The sequence below is a fragment of the Helianthus annuus genome, chromosome 17, assembly GCF_002127325.2.
Source record: "Helianthus annuus cultivar XRQ/B chromosome 17, HanXRQr2.0-SUNRISE, whole genome shotgun sequence".
In the NCBI taxonomy this organism is placed as follows: Eukaryota; Viridiplantae; Streptophyta; class Magnoliopsida; order Asterales; family Asteraceae; genus Helianthus; species Helianthus annuus.
The window spans coordinates 4,485,214-4,499,532 of record NC_035449.2 but is presented as its reverse complement, the minus strand read 5'-3'; the positions used below and the strand labels follow the sequence as shown (position 1 = coordinate 4,499,532).

General features: G+C 37.4%; 2 protein-coding genes across 6 annotated transcripts; both read right to left on the bottom strand.

Annotated features, from left to right (window-relative positions):
* Nucleotides 1–770: 770 nt before the first annotated feature.
* LOC110921472 (ribose-phosphate pyrophosphokinase 1) lies at nt 771–6,433 on the bottom strand. Its single transcript, XM_022165797.2, has 8 exons — nt 6,184–6,433; nt 4,788–4,946; nt 3,898–4,146; nt 3,465–3,608; nt 3,213–3,380; nt 2,407–2,476; nt 1,210–1,291; nt 771–1,135 (listed from the first exon to the last, which is right to left on the bottom strand). The coding sequence occupies exons 1-8, from the start codon at nt 6,307–6,309 to the stop codon at nt 955–957; spliced, it is 1,179 nt and encodes a 392-aa protein (XP_022021489.1). The 5' UTR covers nt 6,310–6,433; the 3' UTR covers nt 771–954.
* Nucleotides 6,434–8,871: 2,438 nt separating this feature from the next.
* On the bottom strand, nt 8,872–12,039 carry LOC110920615 (putative ALA-interacting subunit 4). 5 transcript variants are annotated; one of them, XM_022164789.2, is made up of 3 exons: nt 10,137–10,352; nt 9,736–10,033; nt 8,872–9,320 (listed from the first exon to the last, which is right to left on the bottom strand). In XM_022164789.2, the coding sequence occupies exons 1-3, from the start codon at nt 10,193–10,195 to the stop codon at nt 8,976–8,978; spliced, it is 702 nt and encodes a 233-aa protein (XP_022020481.2). In that variant the 5' UTR covers nt 10,196–10,352; the 3' UTR covers nt 8,872–8,975. The 5 variants fall into 5 exon arrangements, 4 of the variants coding, with proteins under 4 accessions (XP_022020481.2, XP_035842518.1, XP_035842517.1 ...); XM_035986625.1 differs by having other exon boundaries at nt 10,124–10,265; XR_004886073.1 differs by lacking the exon at nt 10,137–10,352 and adding an exon at nt 10,808–12,039 and having other exon boundaries at nt 8,879–9,320.
* Between the last annotated feature and the right edge of the window lie 2,280 nt (nt 12,040–14,319).

The window sequence follows — 14,319 nt, the reverse complement described above, 5'->3', positions numbered from 1 at the left end:
AAGTCGGCTAGGATACAATATGAGATTTTCCGAAAAAGATTAGAGGTGGCTAGTATAACAGATAAGATAAGGGGTGAGAGATTGAGACGGTTAAGAGGAGACACCGAATGGCATCGGTTAGATAAGTAGCCTTGCCTTAAGGGCTTAGCTTTACCAGTTCTTTGAGTTTGCTTGTGTGTCTATGATGTTTTATCACAAGTATACAACATACAGCTACACTACAAAATATGATCTAAAACCATATTAACCAAACTTTCAGTCAAACCAATTGCATTTTAACCGATAACCGACTCACTTTTAACTGAAACCGAACAAGTTGTGAAACCCGTTAGCCAACTACTTCGGTTAAAGCATAACACTGAAAACAGGATCCAAATTCTAAACCTATACAAACATTTTAATAACTCACATAACCAACCTGCGGTTAACTGTTACCATTAAAAAAAAAGAGTAAACTTCCGTTTTGCTCCCTATGGTTTGGTCACTTTAACGGTTTTGCCCCAAACCTTTAAAAATAGCCATTTTACTCCGTGATGTTTTGGTTTTGTTGCCAGTTTGCTCCCTGCGGGGAGCAAAATGGAAAAACAAACAATTTGGATGGAGTTAGAGGCGGGGAGCAAACTGGCAAAAAAACCGAAACATCAGGGAGTAAAATGGCTATTTTTAAAGGTTTGGAGCAAAACCGTTAAAGTGACCAAACCACAGGGAGCAAAACGGAAGTTTACTCAAAAAAAAAAAAAAAAAATCCTTCTTACACTTGAAGGCAAAACTGAACAAAAGTTTTCTTTTATAAGAATAAAAATTTCCATGAAATATGCAGCCGAACTTGGCGCAGTCAGTTAAAAGTAAACGTTAACGTTACAAAAGGCCGCTTAATCGCTTATCACAGAAACTAGTTTAAAAAAAATGAATCCCGGCTACAAATCTGTCTGTGTGTCTACGTTTTCTCAGAACTCACGTAAAGATGCTACTTACAGAACTATCACCATGAACGCGCCATATCGTCTCACCCAAAAGATTCGCTACCGAAAGAACAGTCAGCTGCGGGAAATAATGTTGTTCCTTTAACGGGATTGTGTTCGTCACAATCACTTCTTGAAAAATACCACTTGACAGCCTCTCGATTGCAGGGGGGCTGCAATAACAAATACACAAAATTCAAAAATATTTTTGTTTATTTAATAAAAAATCGATCGTCATATAGCTCACCTGAATACACCGTGAGTGCAACACGCATATACTTCCCGAGCTCCTTCTTCATGTAGTAATTCTGCACCTTTAGATATCGTGCCTGAAAAACAACACACGATATAAGAACATTGCTAGGGCTGCAAACTAGGGGTGCAAACGAGCCGAGCCCGAGCTCGACCAGGCTCGAGCTCGTTTAACACATGAAAGCTCGAGCTCGGCTCGATTCAAGCTTTATTTCCGAAGCTCGAGCTCGGCTCGAAGGTAATTTTTCAAGCTCGAGCTCGGCTCGGGCTCGACTCGTTTAGTATTTATTAATTAATTTATATTAATTATAATTATTATTATACATATAATTTAGTTATTTTTTATATTTATATAAATGGTAATTAATATTATATAAATACATGTTTAATATATTAATAAAAATATATATAAACAGAAAGCTCGATTAGGCTCGCGAGCCGGCTCGAGCTCAATAAGCGAAGCTCGGGCTCGGGCTCGTTTACTAAACGAGCTTGTTTTTAGGCTCGGGCTCGAGCTCGAGATCGTTTAAGCTCGGCTCGTTCGAGCTTTTTTTCGAGCCGAGCTCGAGTAGCTCGCGAGTAGCTCGGCTCGTTTGCACCCCTACTGCAAACGAACCGAACGAACACAAACAAGACCTTGTTCGTTTGTTAAGGAAATATATGTGTTCACAAACTGTTCATGTACACAGTACACTTGCTGAACGAGATTTTATGTTCGTGTTCGTTCGTCAAGGAAATGAACGTGTTCGTGTTCGTGTTCGTTTGTTAATTTTAGGCAACAATCGCAAACGAATGTTCACGAACACAAATGAAAAAAAAACAAACAAACGAATGTTCGATACTTATTAAATATTTTATTTGTCGGAATTTTGAAGTATTTAAATAAAATATAAAAACTAAAAACACTAATGAACTATCGAACACAAACGTACATAAATGAACACGTTACCAAACGTTCACGAATACAAATGAACGAACGCGGCCTCTGTTCACGTTCGTTCATTTAACTAAACGAACAAATTTTATTGTTTGTGTCCGTTCATTTATCAAACGAACGAACACAAACAAACTTCCCACCAAACGGTTCACGAACTGTTCGCTGAACGTTCGGTTCGTTTGCCGCCCTAAACATTGCTATACAAGATAGCAGTAATATTTGACTATTTGACTTTTTTTTTCCATATTGACTCACCAGCAGTGTCAATTATATCATCCAACATCACAGCAACCTTTCCTTTGACATCACCAATCAGATTCATTACCTAAACGTTGCATGTGGATCGAACAAAAATGAGTTAAATGCCCGGACAGTCCCTGTGGTTTGCCCTTTTTTCACCTTTAGTCCCTAACTTTCTAAAATTACCTTTAAGAGTTTCAAAATGACTATAATGCCCTTAAGAATTTGAAAAGTTGGGGACTATAAAGGTAATTTTAGAAAGTTAGGGACTAAAGGTGAAAAAAGGACAAACCACAGGGACTATCCAGGCATATAAAAAAAGTTTAGATATAACTGGATAAACCTGGGTTTAAAAAAGCGCGCCTGAGGCGCGCCTAGGCGCGAGGCGCAGCCTCTGGGGCTTTTTCGCTCAGCGCCTTGTGTAATTACAAGAAGCGCCCAAAAAGCGCAAATTTTCGGGTTTGTTTGGGGACTTTTTGGCCTGAGGCGCATGCCTCATGTACCTGAGGCGTTTTACTGCAGAAAAATGTTGTACCTTGGGTTTTTTGACTTGTACATGTAAGTAAAATGGTCTAAAAGCCTTATTTATAGCTGTATTTTGGTTAAAGGAAGCTAAAACCCTATGGGATATGTATGGGATATATAAAAAAAATTATATAAACATCTTGCGCCTCGGGTACGAAAAGCCCACCGCTTTTGCGCTTTGCACTTCGCGCCTCAATTTTAGGCCTCGTCGCTTTTGTGGCCTCTCGCTTTTTAAAACCAAGGGATAAACTGATAAAGATTGGATATATGTGGTCACAAACTATAACTATAACTACCTCAGCTACATTATGTCCATGTCGTCTTTTGTCAACGATTGCCAACGGTGCATCGGATAGCTTTTTAGCAAACGCACGTGCTCTAGCAACGCCACCAACATCAGGTGACACAACTACCAAATCATTTGACGAAATCGACTTGCTGGCAAGATAATCGAGAATGACAGGCTTGTGGAACGAAATGAAACAAGATCGTTATCAGTAACAAAGTTAACACCTATCCGAACAAAATCAAGACGTTGAACTAGTTACCTGACAGTACACGTGGTCTACCGGAATATCGAAATAACCCATTGATTGCCCAGAATGAAAATCGCAAACAAGAACACGATCTGCACCTGCTTGTGTTATGAGGTTTGCTACTACTTTTGCAGCTATAGATTCACGCCCTTGAGTCTGGATCAATCAAAAACATGTTAGCAATACACACAAGGGCGTAGCTTTGTGGGGGCGGCCGACCCCCCCCCCCCCTCCGAACTTTTCGCTCAGTAGTGGAGAGCATGTAGTTTTTGTATAGAAAATTTGGATATATACGTTTTTGATCCCCCCCCCCCCCCCCCCCCCCCGATTTTATAGAATTTTTTGGTATATACGTTTCGAAATCTCAAGCTTCGCCACTGAACACACACACACACACAAACATACACACTAATTATATAATATGATCAAGCGAATTCGAGATTACTTTTCTATCTGCTCTAGCGTAACCGAAGTACGGGATGACGGCTGTGATATTTTTGGCAGATGCTCGTCTGCAAGCGTCAATAGTTACCAAAAGCTCCATGAGATTTTCGTTAGCAGGAGGGCTGGTGGGCTGCACAAGATACACATCACACCCCCGCACGCTTTCTTGCAGCTGAACATAAATTTCACCATCTGCAAACCGTTTTACATCGATCATTCCGAGATCAAGGCCCATGTACCTCGCGATTTCCTATACAGCAATAAAAACATGAGGAAACTACAGACAAATGTCCCACAATAAGTGGCTCACTGGATTTGAGTTCTTACTGGAACCCTCACATATAGGGGTGCAAACGAGCCGAGCGGCTCGCGAGCTACTCGAGATCGGCTCGAGAAAAAGCTCGAAACGAGCCGAGCTTTATCGAGCCCGAGCCGAGCTTGAGCCTCAAAACAAAGCTCGTTTGTTTATCGAGCCCGAGCTCGAGCCTCACATGTGAAGCTCGTTAGGCTCGTCGAGCCTTATCGAGCCTTAGTGTAAACGAGCCGAGCTTATTTAAACTTGTTTACAAGCCGACCTCGAACCTAAAAATAAGCTTATTTAGTAAACGAGCCCGAGCTTTACTTATCGAGCTCGCAAGCCTAAAAAGTCTATTATTTATATTATTTTTATTTAATATACTAATTAATAGATAATAAACGAGCCGAGCCCGAGCCAGCTCGAGCTTGATAAAATACAAACGAGCCGAGCTCGAGCTTTGAAAACAAAGCTCGAATCGAGCCGAGCTCGAGCCCGAGCTCTCATAAGTTAATCGAGCTCGAGCTCGGGCTCGGCTCGTTTGCACCCCTACTTACATGTATATATATATCAAAATAACTAAGAACATAGAATACCTTAGAAAGTTCGGAATTTGCAGTGCCGGAGAAAAGTTTAAGCTTTCCATTTACAAGAGTATGATTCGGGCGTCCAACTTGCAAGAAATTCGACAGCGCCCCATCGTTAATAACCGGTACCAACGGTTTCCCATTTAGTGAATTGCTAACCTCACACCTCTTATAAAACAAAAAAACAACCCATTCAGTTAATCACTTAACTTTACAGAGTATATGTAAAGTTATTAACACCTAAATGCTTTTTAGAGTTGGTTGAACACTATGCAGTTATAGCGGTCCAAAATCAAATAGCAGTCAAGGTCCGCTATATCAGGGGCGAAGGTTTGTTGGTGCCCGGGGGTGTACCCGCCCACCCCAATATTTTGGTTAGAAGTGTATAGGTTCCGGTTTTTCGTCCGGAAATTTTAAAAATTATATAGGATCGCCTCCCCCAATTATTTTTCCTAAATATTTATACAATATATAAATTAAAGTAAAGTTTGTTACCACTTTGTATATAAGTGATAGGTAGTTTTGTAAATATATTTTAACTCTTATTTGTTTAACCCTAGGTTACCCACCATACAATAAACTTAATCACAAATTTTTATGTCTAAGAACGGGTCCTTTGAATGAATGAAATTTTTTAGTTTTATTTGGAACCATTATTATTTGACTTGACCCAAATCGATAGCCGACCCGACCCGACCCGAAACATAACGATAGGAAAAAATTTTTGGGTCCCATCACTTTACGCCCCTTCCAAACTTTTGGTCAAGCTCCGCCATTGCGCTATATGATATATAGGTTATAGCGGTAATTTTTACATCATGCATAATCTATGTATTATATAGATATATATTTGAAAAATATTGATAATAGTAATATCATGCAAAATATTAGTAGTAGTAATATCAAAATCCAAAACATGAACTGAGGAATTCCAGCAATTTAGGTTTACTTTTGTTGATCGATGAACTGATGAAGAACAAGCGTCCAGAAGACTTTTGGCCTTGATTTAGGTAATATAATTTTGGGTTTATTTCAAACAAATAGTTAATTAATGGGGGTTTTACCTTCTTTTTGGGCTAAAATATAAAAGCAGTGCTATAACCGCTACACGAGATTCAAAATAGCGGGATTTAGCACCGCTAATAATAGCGGAACCGCTATAAGGGACGGCTATGTCAAGTTGAACACACCACCACGACCTAAACAACATTTGATGCATAAATAGACCTAAACAAACAAATTGAAACAGAACAAGCAATTTTTTTGCTAGACTAACAAACAAACAAAGAATGAACAATACAACAATTTATCAGTTGAGTTAATCCTAAAACAAGTTCAAAAAACATCTTCAATTTTTGGTCCGGAGTTGATAATAAAAAAATGTGAAGTAGAAGAATAAACTTACGATGATGTTGCTAGCAGGGATGCAGGAGGTGTGGTTGTGAATGAAACGAGGCCGAGAAGACAGAGACAACGAGGAAGAAGAAGTGGAGCATGACGATGGAAATGGCGGGCATAATGAGGAGGCCATAGCTAATGCGGTTGTTAGTTAGGGTTTCAACTGAACTGAAGCTTTTTTATGGCGCCGCAACTTTCTTCTTCTTCAGTGGCTTTAGTCCCTCCCAGAGGCCAAAACTCAAATTGTAGGTCAGTGTACCAAGTAACAACAACTAAATTATTGTGAGAAAGAAAATCTTAACCGTCCACTGATTCATATTATTTTTTTTTAATTTGTTCTTAGGTTTCTAAAACTAAACGGATTGTTTACACTTTCTAACGCATTTTAGGGGTGTGCACGGTTTGATTCGGTTTGGTTATTAGTATTATCCGTAACTGTAATCGAAGTCATCGGTTAATCGGTTCAGTTAATTCGGTTAATTTGTCAGTTTTCGGTTCGGTTCGATTAATTTTCGGTTAATAACCAATTCAAACAAGGGCTAATTTTTTTTGCTTATAAATACACTAGCTTACAACCCCGTGTATTACACGGATTGAATGACAAAAAATGTAAATTATAAACTTGTATATAATCCTTATCAATGAAATGACTTATTTAGATAAATTAATAAAACAAAAGAACAGTTATATTTTCGTTACTTGTACATTTGATTTGATACTTTATTAGTAATTATTGTTTATATCCAAATAATATATTTTATCTTAACAAACATATATGGTTAGGGTAAAATTAAAACTTCTACGAGTTGTGAGAAGTTAGAGAACTCAACCTTACAAAAGGTTTTTTTAATTTTTTACAGAGTGTGTGAATGAGCGATTAGGGACTCAATGTGTTAAACTTTTTGATTTTGGATTCAAATGGTTAAAACCACTAAAACATAAAGACTCAAAAAGTATTTTACTATTAATTAAATTTGAAATTATACGTTTGATCTCTAACTATATTAAATAATATTATACTTATTATATTATTTGATACATTTATATTTGTTATAGATAATTATTAATTAAATTTGAATTTAGATATTTATCTCTAACTATATTAATTAATATTCTATTATATTTTGTGTATAAAATTAATATGTAATACTATTATTAAAAGAGAGGAGGCACCAGAGTGACACGTGTACAAAAAGATTTTCATTTATGTTAAATAAAATATTATACTTATTATATTATTTGATACATTTATATTTGTTATAGATAATTATTAATTAAATTTGAATTTAGATGTTTATCTCTAATTATATTAATTAATATTATATTATATTTTGTGTATAAAATTAATATGTAATACTATTATTAAAAAGGAGGAGGCACCAGAGAGTGACACGTGTACAAAAAGATTTTCATTTATTAGTATAGAAAGATGTAATAGAGGTATAAATACATGAAATAGATGTATAAATACATGAAATTGATGTATAAATAAATGAAATGGAGGTATAAATGCATGAATAGATGTTTAAAAATATAAAATTGAACTATAAATAAATGAAATGAAGGCATAAATAAATGAAATAGAGCTATTATTACATGAAATGAAAGTATAAAACATGAAATATATGAAATAGAGGTACAAAAACTACAAATATATATAAAAAATGATTCGGTTCGGTTATTTCGGGTTAACCGATGGTAAAAAAAAAAAATATCCGTTAACCGACTTTTGGTTAATTCGGTTTCGGTTAATTTCGGTTCGGTTTTTTCAGTTTTCGGTTAACGGTTCGATTATTGCACACCCCTAACGCATTTAGTCCATAGTCAACAAATCTGAAGGTTTCAACATGTCCAAATTAGGGGACTAAATACGTTACAAAGTGCAAATCACAGGGGCCGTCCATGTGACATTTGGCAAAGTTGAGAACTAAATGCGTTATAAAGTGCAAACCATCATAATCATCCATCTACTTTTGAAAAGTTAGGGAGCAAATCCAAAATTTTGGTAAACGATAGAGAACATTAGTGTACTTTACTCAAAAATATTATACTCCTTCCATATATGTGGATTATGTGCATAAAAGCTAAGCAAGTAATTAAAAAAAAAAAACTAAAATCATCACAATAGCCCTTTGTAGGGTTTAAATCTGCAACCACTTAGTTAAAGAACCACTTTACCATTAGGCTGCTCTTTAGGGACGTTAACAGCTAAACAACAAACTTGTTCATATGTTTTGCTGGTTTTGTACAGTTTATTTATACATGTGTGGGTAATAAGTTATAAATATAAATGAAGAATTAAGCTAATTTATCTATATATTCGTTTTTTTTTTAATTTTAGAAGAGATTAGTAAGAAACAATAAAATTATTATATTATGTTATTTTTAATTGAAAAAATGTTGGTTTATTTTGTTATGCATGTTGTCACAAGTCACAATATATATTTAGGTGACTTATTGTATTGTAATATTTATCATGGTTGCAAAAGTCAGTAGACGCTCCCTAGTCGGATTCGGGAGTACTCGAGAAGTACTCGGCTTAAGCGGAGATTACTCGGGGAGTAATTGGCCTGGGAGACCAGTACTCGTGCCTAGGCAGCCTACCTTGTAGCGAGTACTCGGGGAGTATTTGGAGCCTAGGCGGGACTTTTACAACCATGCTATTTATTGTATTTCGAATGCAAATAGCTTGAAATGAAAGAAAAGAAATAAATTCACTATTTTAGATCAAGAGTTCAGTCAACACAAGAACCATGTGTATAACATGGTATCGAAAACACTAAAACTAACGTCGACGTTTTATTGGGCGCCTTGATTTCTATTCCATGACAAGTACGATGGATCTCCGAGAGGCCTCGGTTTTAAAACATAAAGAAGTATAAAATTAATCGCCACGAAAAAACAGACACCACCTATAGTAAGAAACGATATTCCAAAGAAATCGTTTTTCCCACCAATCCAATTCGCTGTCGAAAGAGCAACCTTCTTTTCTCCCCCGAATACGTATGTATTGTAGTTGTTCTGTATCACCACCGTGATCGTCTCATTTGCTTCCAAATCCGTGTTTATCTTTCCGTAAAGCTTCCTGAATGTAGGCAATGCCGCAGTTTTCATCCACACGATAAGATCCTCTTGCTCGCTCAACTACAACAACGTATAATAAATAAAAACACGTGTATCACGATCACAAGCTTACGTCATACAAAACAACTACAATACATATGTGTGGGAAAGTTGGGGACTAAATGCGTTACAAAGTCCAAACCATAGGGACCATCCATGTACTTTTGGCAAAAGTTGGGGACTAAATGCGTTATAAAGTGCAAACCATAGGGACCATCCATGTACTTTTGGCAAAAGTTGAGGACTAAATGCGTTATAAAGTGCAAACCATAGGGACTATCTGTGTACTTTTGGCAAAAGTTGCGGACTAAATGCGTTACAAAGTGCAAATCACAGGGACCATCTGTGTACTTTTGAAAAGCTAGGGACTAAATCCAAAATTCTGGAAAACCACATGGACTATTCGTGTACTTTACTCTTTTTGTAAGATTGTTACCGGTTTTGATTCGTCTAGTGCACCACCCCCTATCAACTCCCACTTTTGAAAGTTTTTCGGGTACACGTTTGACCCGAATTTATACTTCTTATCGCTTTCCCACGCGATATCTTTCTTATCGATATCTATAGCTTTGTTTCCTTTGAAGAATTTGTATGTATCGTTGAACAAACTCCAGGCGACCAATCCACAAGGAACTATAGGCCCGTCGTCGTTCCCATTTATGGGCTTGCAATCCTCGGTTTCATCCGCCTCATCAGGATCTCGTAACTGTTTGTCGCTTCTGCTTTTCACATATCTGATGACAAAAAACAACAAATATGATGGATAAAAATACATAAAAATAAAAAAAAACAGAAATTGAAGGATCCAAATCTACAATGCACACCTTGATGACATACCGGCGATGGTTTTGGTAAAAGTTATCGAGTTGATAGTAAATAAAAATAGGCGCGGACATTTTCCGAGGGACTTTCAGGGTTCGGACACAAGTTTTGTTCGTATTGTTGCTCTGAATAAACGAATCTGGGTCGGTGCTGTAGGAATCGGGAAGACAGTCATCGTCGTAACGGTCGATGATTTCTACAACACGCTCGGATGCCCACAAACATAAAAGACCTGTGGGGGTGAATAAAATGGCGATGATTACGAACGATGTGATGATCCATTTCGGTGTTAAGATCGGCTTCCAAGCGGGAAGCTCTTGTTGTGTAAATCTTGAATATTGTGGCTTCTTGGACCTCGATTTTGTTCTCGTTGATGCATCCATTCTTACCCTCAAGACCGCAAAACTTAATGAAATGACATTTATAAATTTTTTTTTTTATTTTTTTTTTCTAGACACCTTAAGATCCTACATTAAGGGAGAGAACTTTAAGTTGTTCATGGCATGTGGCAATAATTTCGTCGAACTCGAATTGAAAACAAGCAACCATGAATAGGCATGAAAAACAATATCTATATATATTTCAATAATTCACATACGATATAAAGTAGCGAACGAACAGTTAATATAAACTGCTACTAAAAGCTCAATTGCCATACTATATACAATCAAACACATATTTCGAACCTCATTATGAAGATGCAGCCATAATTGCTCTCTGCAATTCACTCTCCACATCAACCGAGCCACCGTTCTTCTTCGTTTCCCTTTGCGTATTCGCCTCAATGCCACCACCATTCTTCTTCATCTTCCACTGCTCAAACCCGTCCGAAACTTCAACCGTCGGTGTCACAGCCCTCTTCCCACCGCCGCCATTGTACGTGTTATGTTGCCTTAACGGCTGCCCCGACTTAACATCCTCCAACGCGCGTCTCATCTCTCTGTTTTCCGTCTGCAGATCACTCAATTCCCTACTCATCCAACTATACATCCCCTTCAACATCTCAAACTCGCCATCCATCCCCTGTTTTTTCTCAACTTTCTCCTCAACCACATCATCAATCCTCTCAACCTTAATCTTATTCACTCTCAAATACGGCATTGGCTTATCGAAACCCGACGAAACCGATGAAACGCCCACGCCCCACCGTAAATTCACCTTGACCCGGTTCATAACCGGCAATTCGGTATCTGCCGCCACCATAATCCCTTTCAAGATCGAACCTTTTTCGACCGATTCAACACTCAATTCTTTCCAATTAATCGGTCGATCCAACGGCACAAATGCAAACGAATTCTCACCACCATCACTACCCCAACCATTAAGATTCTTACTAGAGTTAGATACAGAAGAGTGTATCGATTTACGAACAGAGAATGATCCCAATTTGGGTGTGAATTTGATTGTAAAATTAGGGTTAGGGTTAGGGTTTTGAGGGGAAAAGTTGAAATTAGCAGAAATTATGAGAGGGGAATTGTTGGGGGAGCCGGAAAGACTGACGCCGGACTTGAGAGTGAGAGTGAGGGGTGCTACGGCGGCGGTGGTGGTGGCGGTGGTGGTGGTGGTGGGGGTGTTGTAGGAGAGTTTGAGAGAGGGGCCGGAGGGGAAGTGGGTGCGGAGGGAGAGGGAGAGTTTGTCGGATGCGGCGGCGGAGGGGTGGTTGTGGGTGGCGGAGACGGCGGAGAGGAAAGGGAGGCCGAAGACGGTGATGGGGATTTTGGCTTTGAAGAGAATTGGGGTTTGGTTTTGATCTTGTTGTTGTTGATCTTCGAGTTTTAGTGATACTTTCATGGTTTCGTTGAGAAAAGTTGGAAAGATTTTAGGGCTTTTTTGTGCCGGAATTTGAAGCTTTTTGGTTGATCGGATAAAGTAGTAGTGACTGTTTGAGAATGAATGAATGAAGAAATTTGTTGCCTACGTGTCATGGAATCACATTGTTTCACTTAACATGTTAACATAATATGTCATTACGTAGAGATAAACTTTTACTTATTTACTTTTACATTTATAAGGCTATACGGTATGGGGGATCAGCTTTGGACCGTCGCTATCCGTCGCCGATCCTACCTGCATGCCGCCCCCTAATGTCGGCGTCGTCTCCGTCGTTTTCTCGACGTCCGGGACGGAGCAATTCAAGTGGGGCCCCCTTTCTTTGTTTGTGAATTAGATTTGTACATTATGCTTTAATACTTGTACAGATTTTTGTGGGGTAGGCTCATCTAGGACCATCCTCTCATGCCCTCTAGTTTTGGAGGATGGACCATCCTTGGGAGGACTATGACGTGGCGCCTACGTGGCGGATCATCCTCCAAGGATGGACCATCACCATACCCACTAGCCTAAGGTTTGGTGTTACATTTATAAGGTTTGGCGTGGAGTAACGCCTCAAGCCAACTCAGGTTGGTGACGTCTCAACACAAGCTCATCGACTTGAGTGAGGAAAAAGAGAGGGTCCAATTCCTTGCTACCAATCATATTTTTTCTTTTCTTTTTCTTTTAATGATTAAGAGGACTTTATTTCACATCATGAATGTTGAATGGGTTGGCTTGATAAAGCCTCCTCCTTGCCTACATGTGGTGCATACGTGGTGCTTTAAAGTCCCAAGGGCTTTATTCCACACCATCCAGTCTAATGATTTTACAAGTTTTTACTACATATTATCTATTAAATAGCGTGGTTCCCCTATTCGAGTTGACACACACACTCATTAGATGTGTAATTGCTAGCTAAAGTACACTAAACACCACAATAACGATACTTGAGTGAACTTCCCCCAATTTTATCGTATCTTGTGACAACTTATATCTATCAGCTTAGCATAACTTAACCCTATTGATCTTTGTGTATATCATTACAATGGAGATTTGCCAGTTCTGCGAGTAAGGTTATCAGTGACTATTACCCAATACGGGGGAAAGGGGAGAAGGAGCTATATTTATATGCAGAAAGGAGAAATGGATTTGAGGGTAGGTTAGGTGGCTGCATTTCATTGGCTCTCACAAGGATCTTAAGTCATGGGTAGTGACGACACTAATTAGGGTAGTTTAAGGTAGTTGAGGATAAGTTTGAACTGGCCAAATTTCATTGATTTTATCTTAGGGTAATGGAGGGTAGTAAAAATAGTGCCCCTCCAAGGCTCCCACCCTTAGTCTCATATATATAACAAGATTCAAAATATCTTTGCTCATGTATTATACTCCAATCAATCACATACTAATTTTCCACTCACGTGTTATCAACAATCGTTCCAAATATTAACAAGATTCATACACACATCATGTGGACTTGCGTAGTATCAACTTGCTTCTCGTATCTAGATCGGTAACGACAACACTTTATTTGGATTTTCTATTTAGATTATGAAAATTAGACTAGTATCATCAACATAAACATCATTTAAACCCATACAAAAAGAAATTTGATGTATTAGTGATTTTCTATGGAGAATAATTGGTTTATCATATATAAATGTCTTGTTAGTTACATAATAAACATGATTGCAAAATATATTACTATGGTCGGTTTTTTCAACTTTTTAGGTTGCAGAGAAAAAAAGCTTAAACAATGAACATGATATAGTTAATGCTCGATTAGTGGTGTTCAAATTCGGATATCCAAATTTCAGATAGAGGATTTCAATATCTGAATCTGAATTCTAAAAAATATGTATTATTAATAGTTTTTTTTTAATATTTAATAATCTTTATCATAAATTATTTTGCATATCTGATTTATTGAAAAGGTATCCGAGAAATATAAAATATATTATTATTTTTTTCCGAAAAATATAAAATTTATTATTATTATTTTTTTGAACGGAAAATTTGTTTTATTCCTGTCGTCTGTGGGACTTGAAACTAAGACCTTCTTCTCCTAAAGTGTGTTTAAAGGTTTTGCCTTTGTCAATGGACAACCATCTCATTGGTAAAAATATTTTGAAAATATAAAATTTCTTATTAACATCTATTATTTAATAATGTTTTGAAGAAATATTTTGGATGTCCAAAATATCCAAAGTTTAAAAAAAAAAAATCCAAATACGATAAAAACTGTATTCTGTGGCAATTGGAGAAAAAAAAAGAAAAACCCAACTGTCATGAGTGACAATTGAAACTCCAAAAAAAGTGTATTATGAGGCAATCATAGCTCTAAAAGAAATGTATTATGTGGCAATTGGAGCACCAAAAGAATTGTATT

What these genes read in the sequence shown, in the direction of transcription:
- LOC110920615 (XM_035986624.1), bottom strand. Translation starts at nt 11,912, where the DNA reads ATGAAAGTATCACTAAAACTCGAAGATCAACAACAACAAGATCAAAAC.
- LOC110921472 (XM_022165797.2), bottom strand. Translation starts at nt 6,309, where the DNA reads ATGGCCTCCTCATTATGCCCGCCATTTCCATCGTCATGCTCCACTTCT. An exon ending in TCCCTGCTAGCAACATCATC is followed by an intron (nt 4,947 to 6,183) that starts GTAAGTTTATTC and finishes TTGTTTTATAAG; the next exon opens with AGGTGTGAGGTTAGCAATTC. An exon ending in TGCACTCACGGTGTATTCAG is followed by an intron (nt 1,136 to 1,209) that starts GTGAGCTATATG and finishes TTGTTATTGCAG; the next exon opens with CCCCCCTGCAATCGAGAGGC.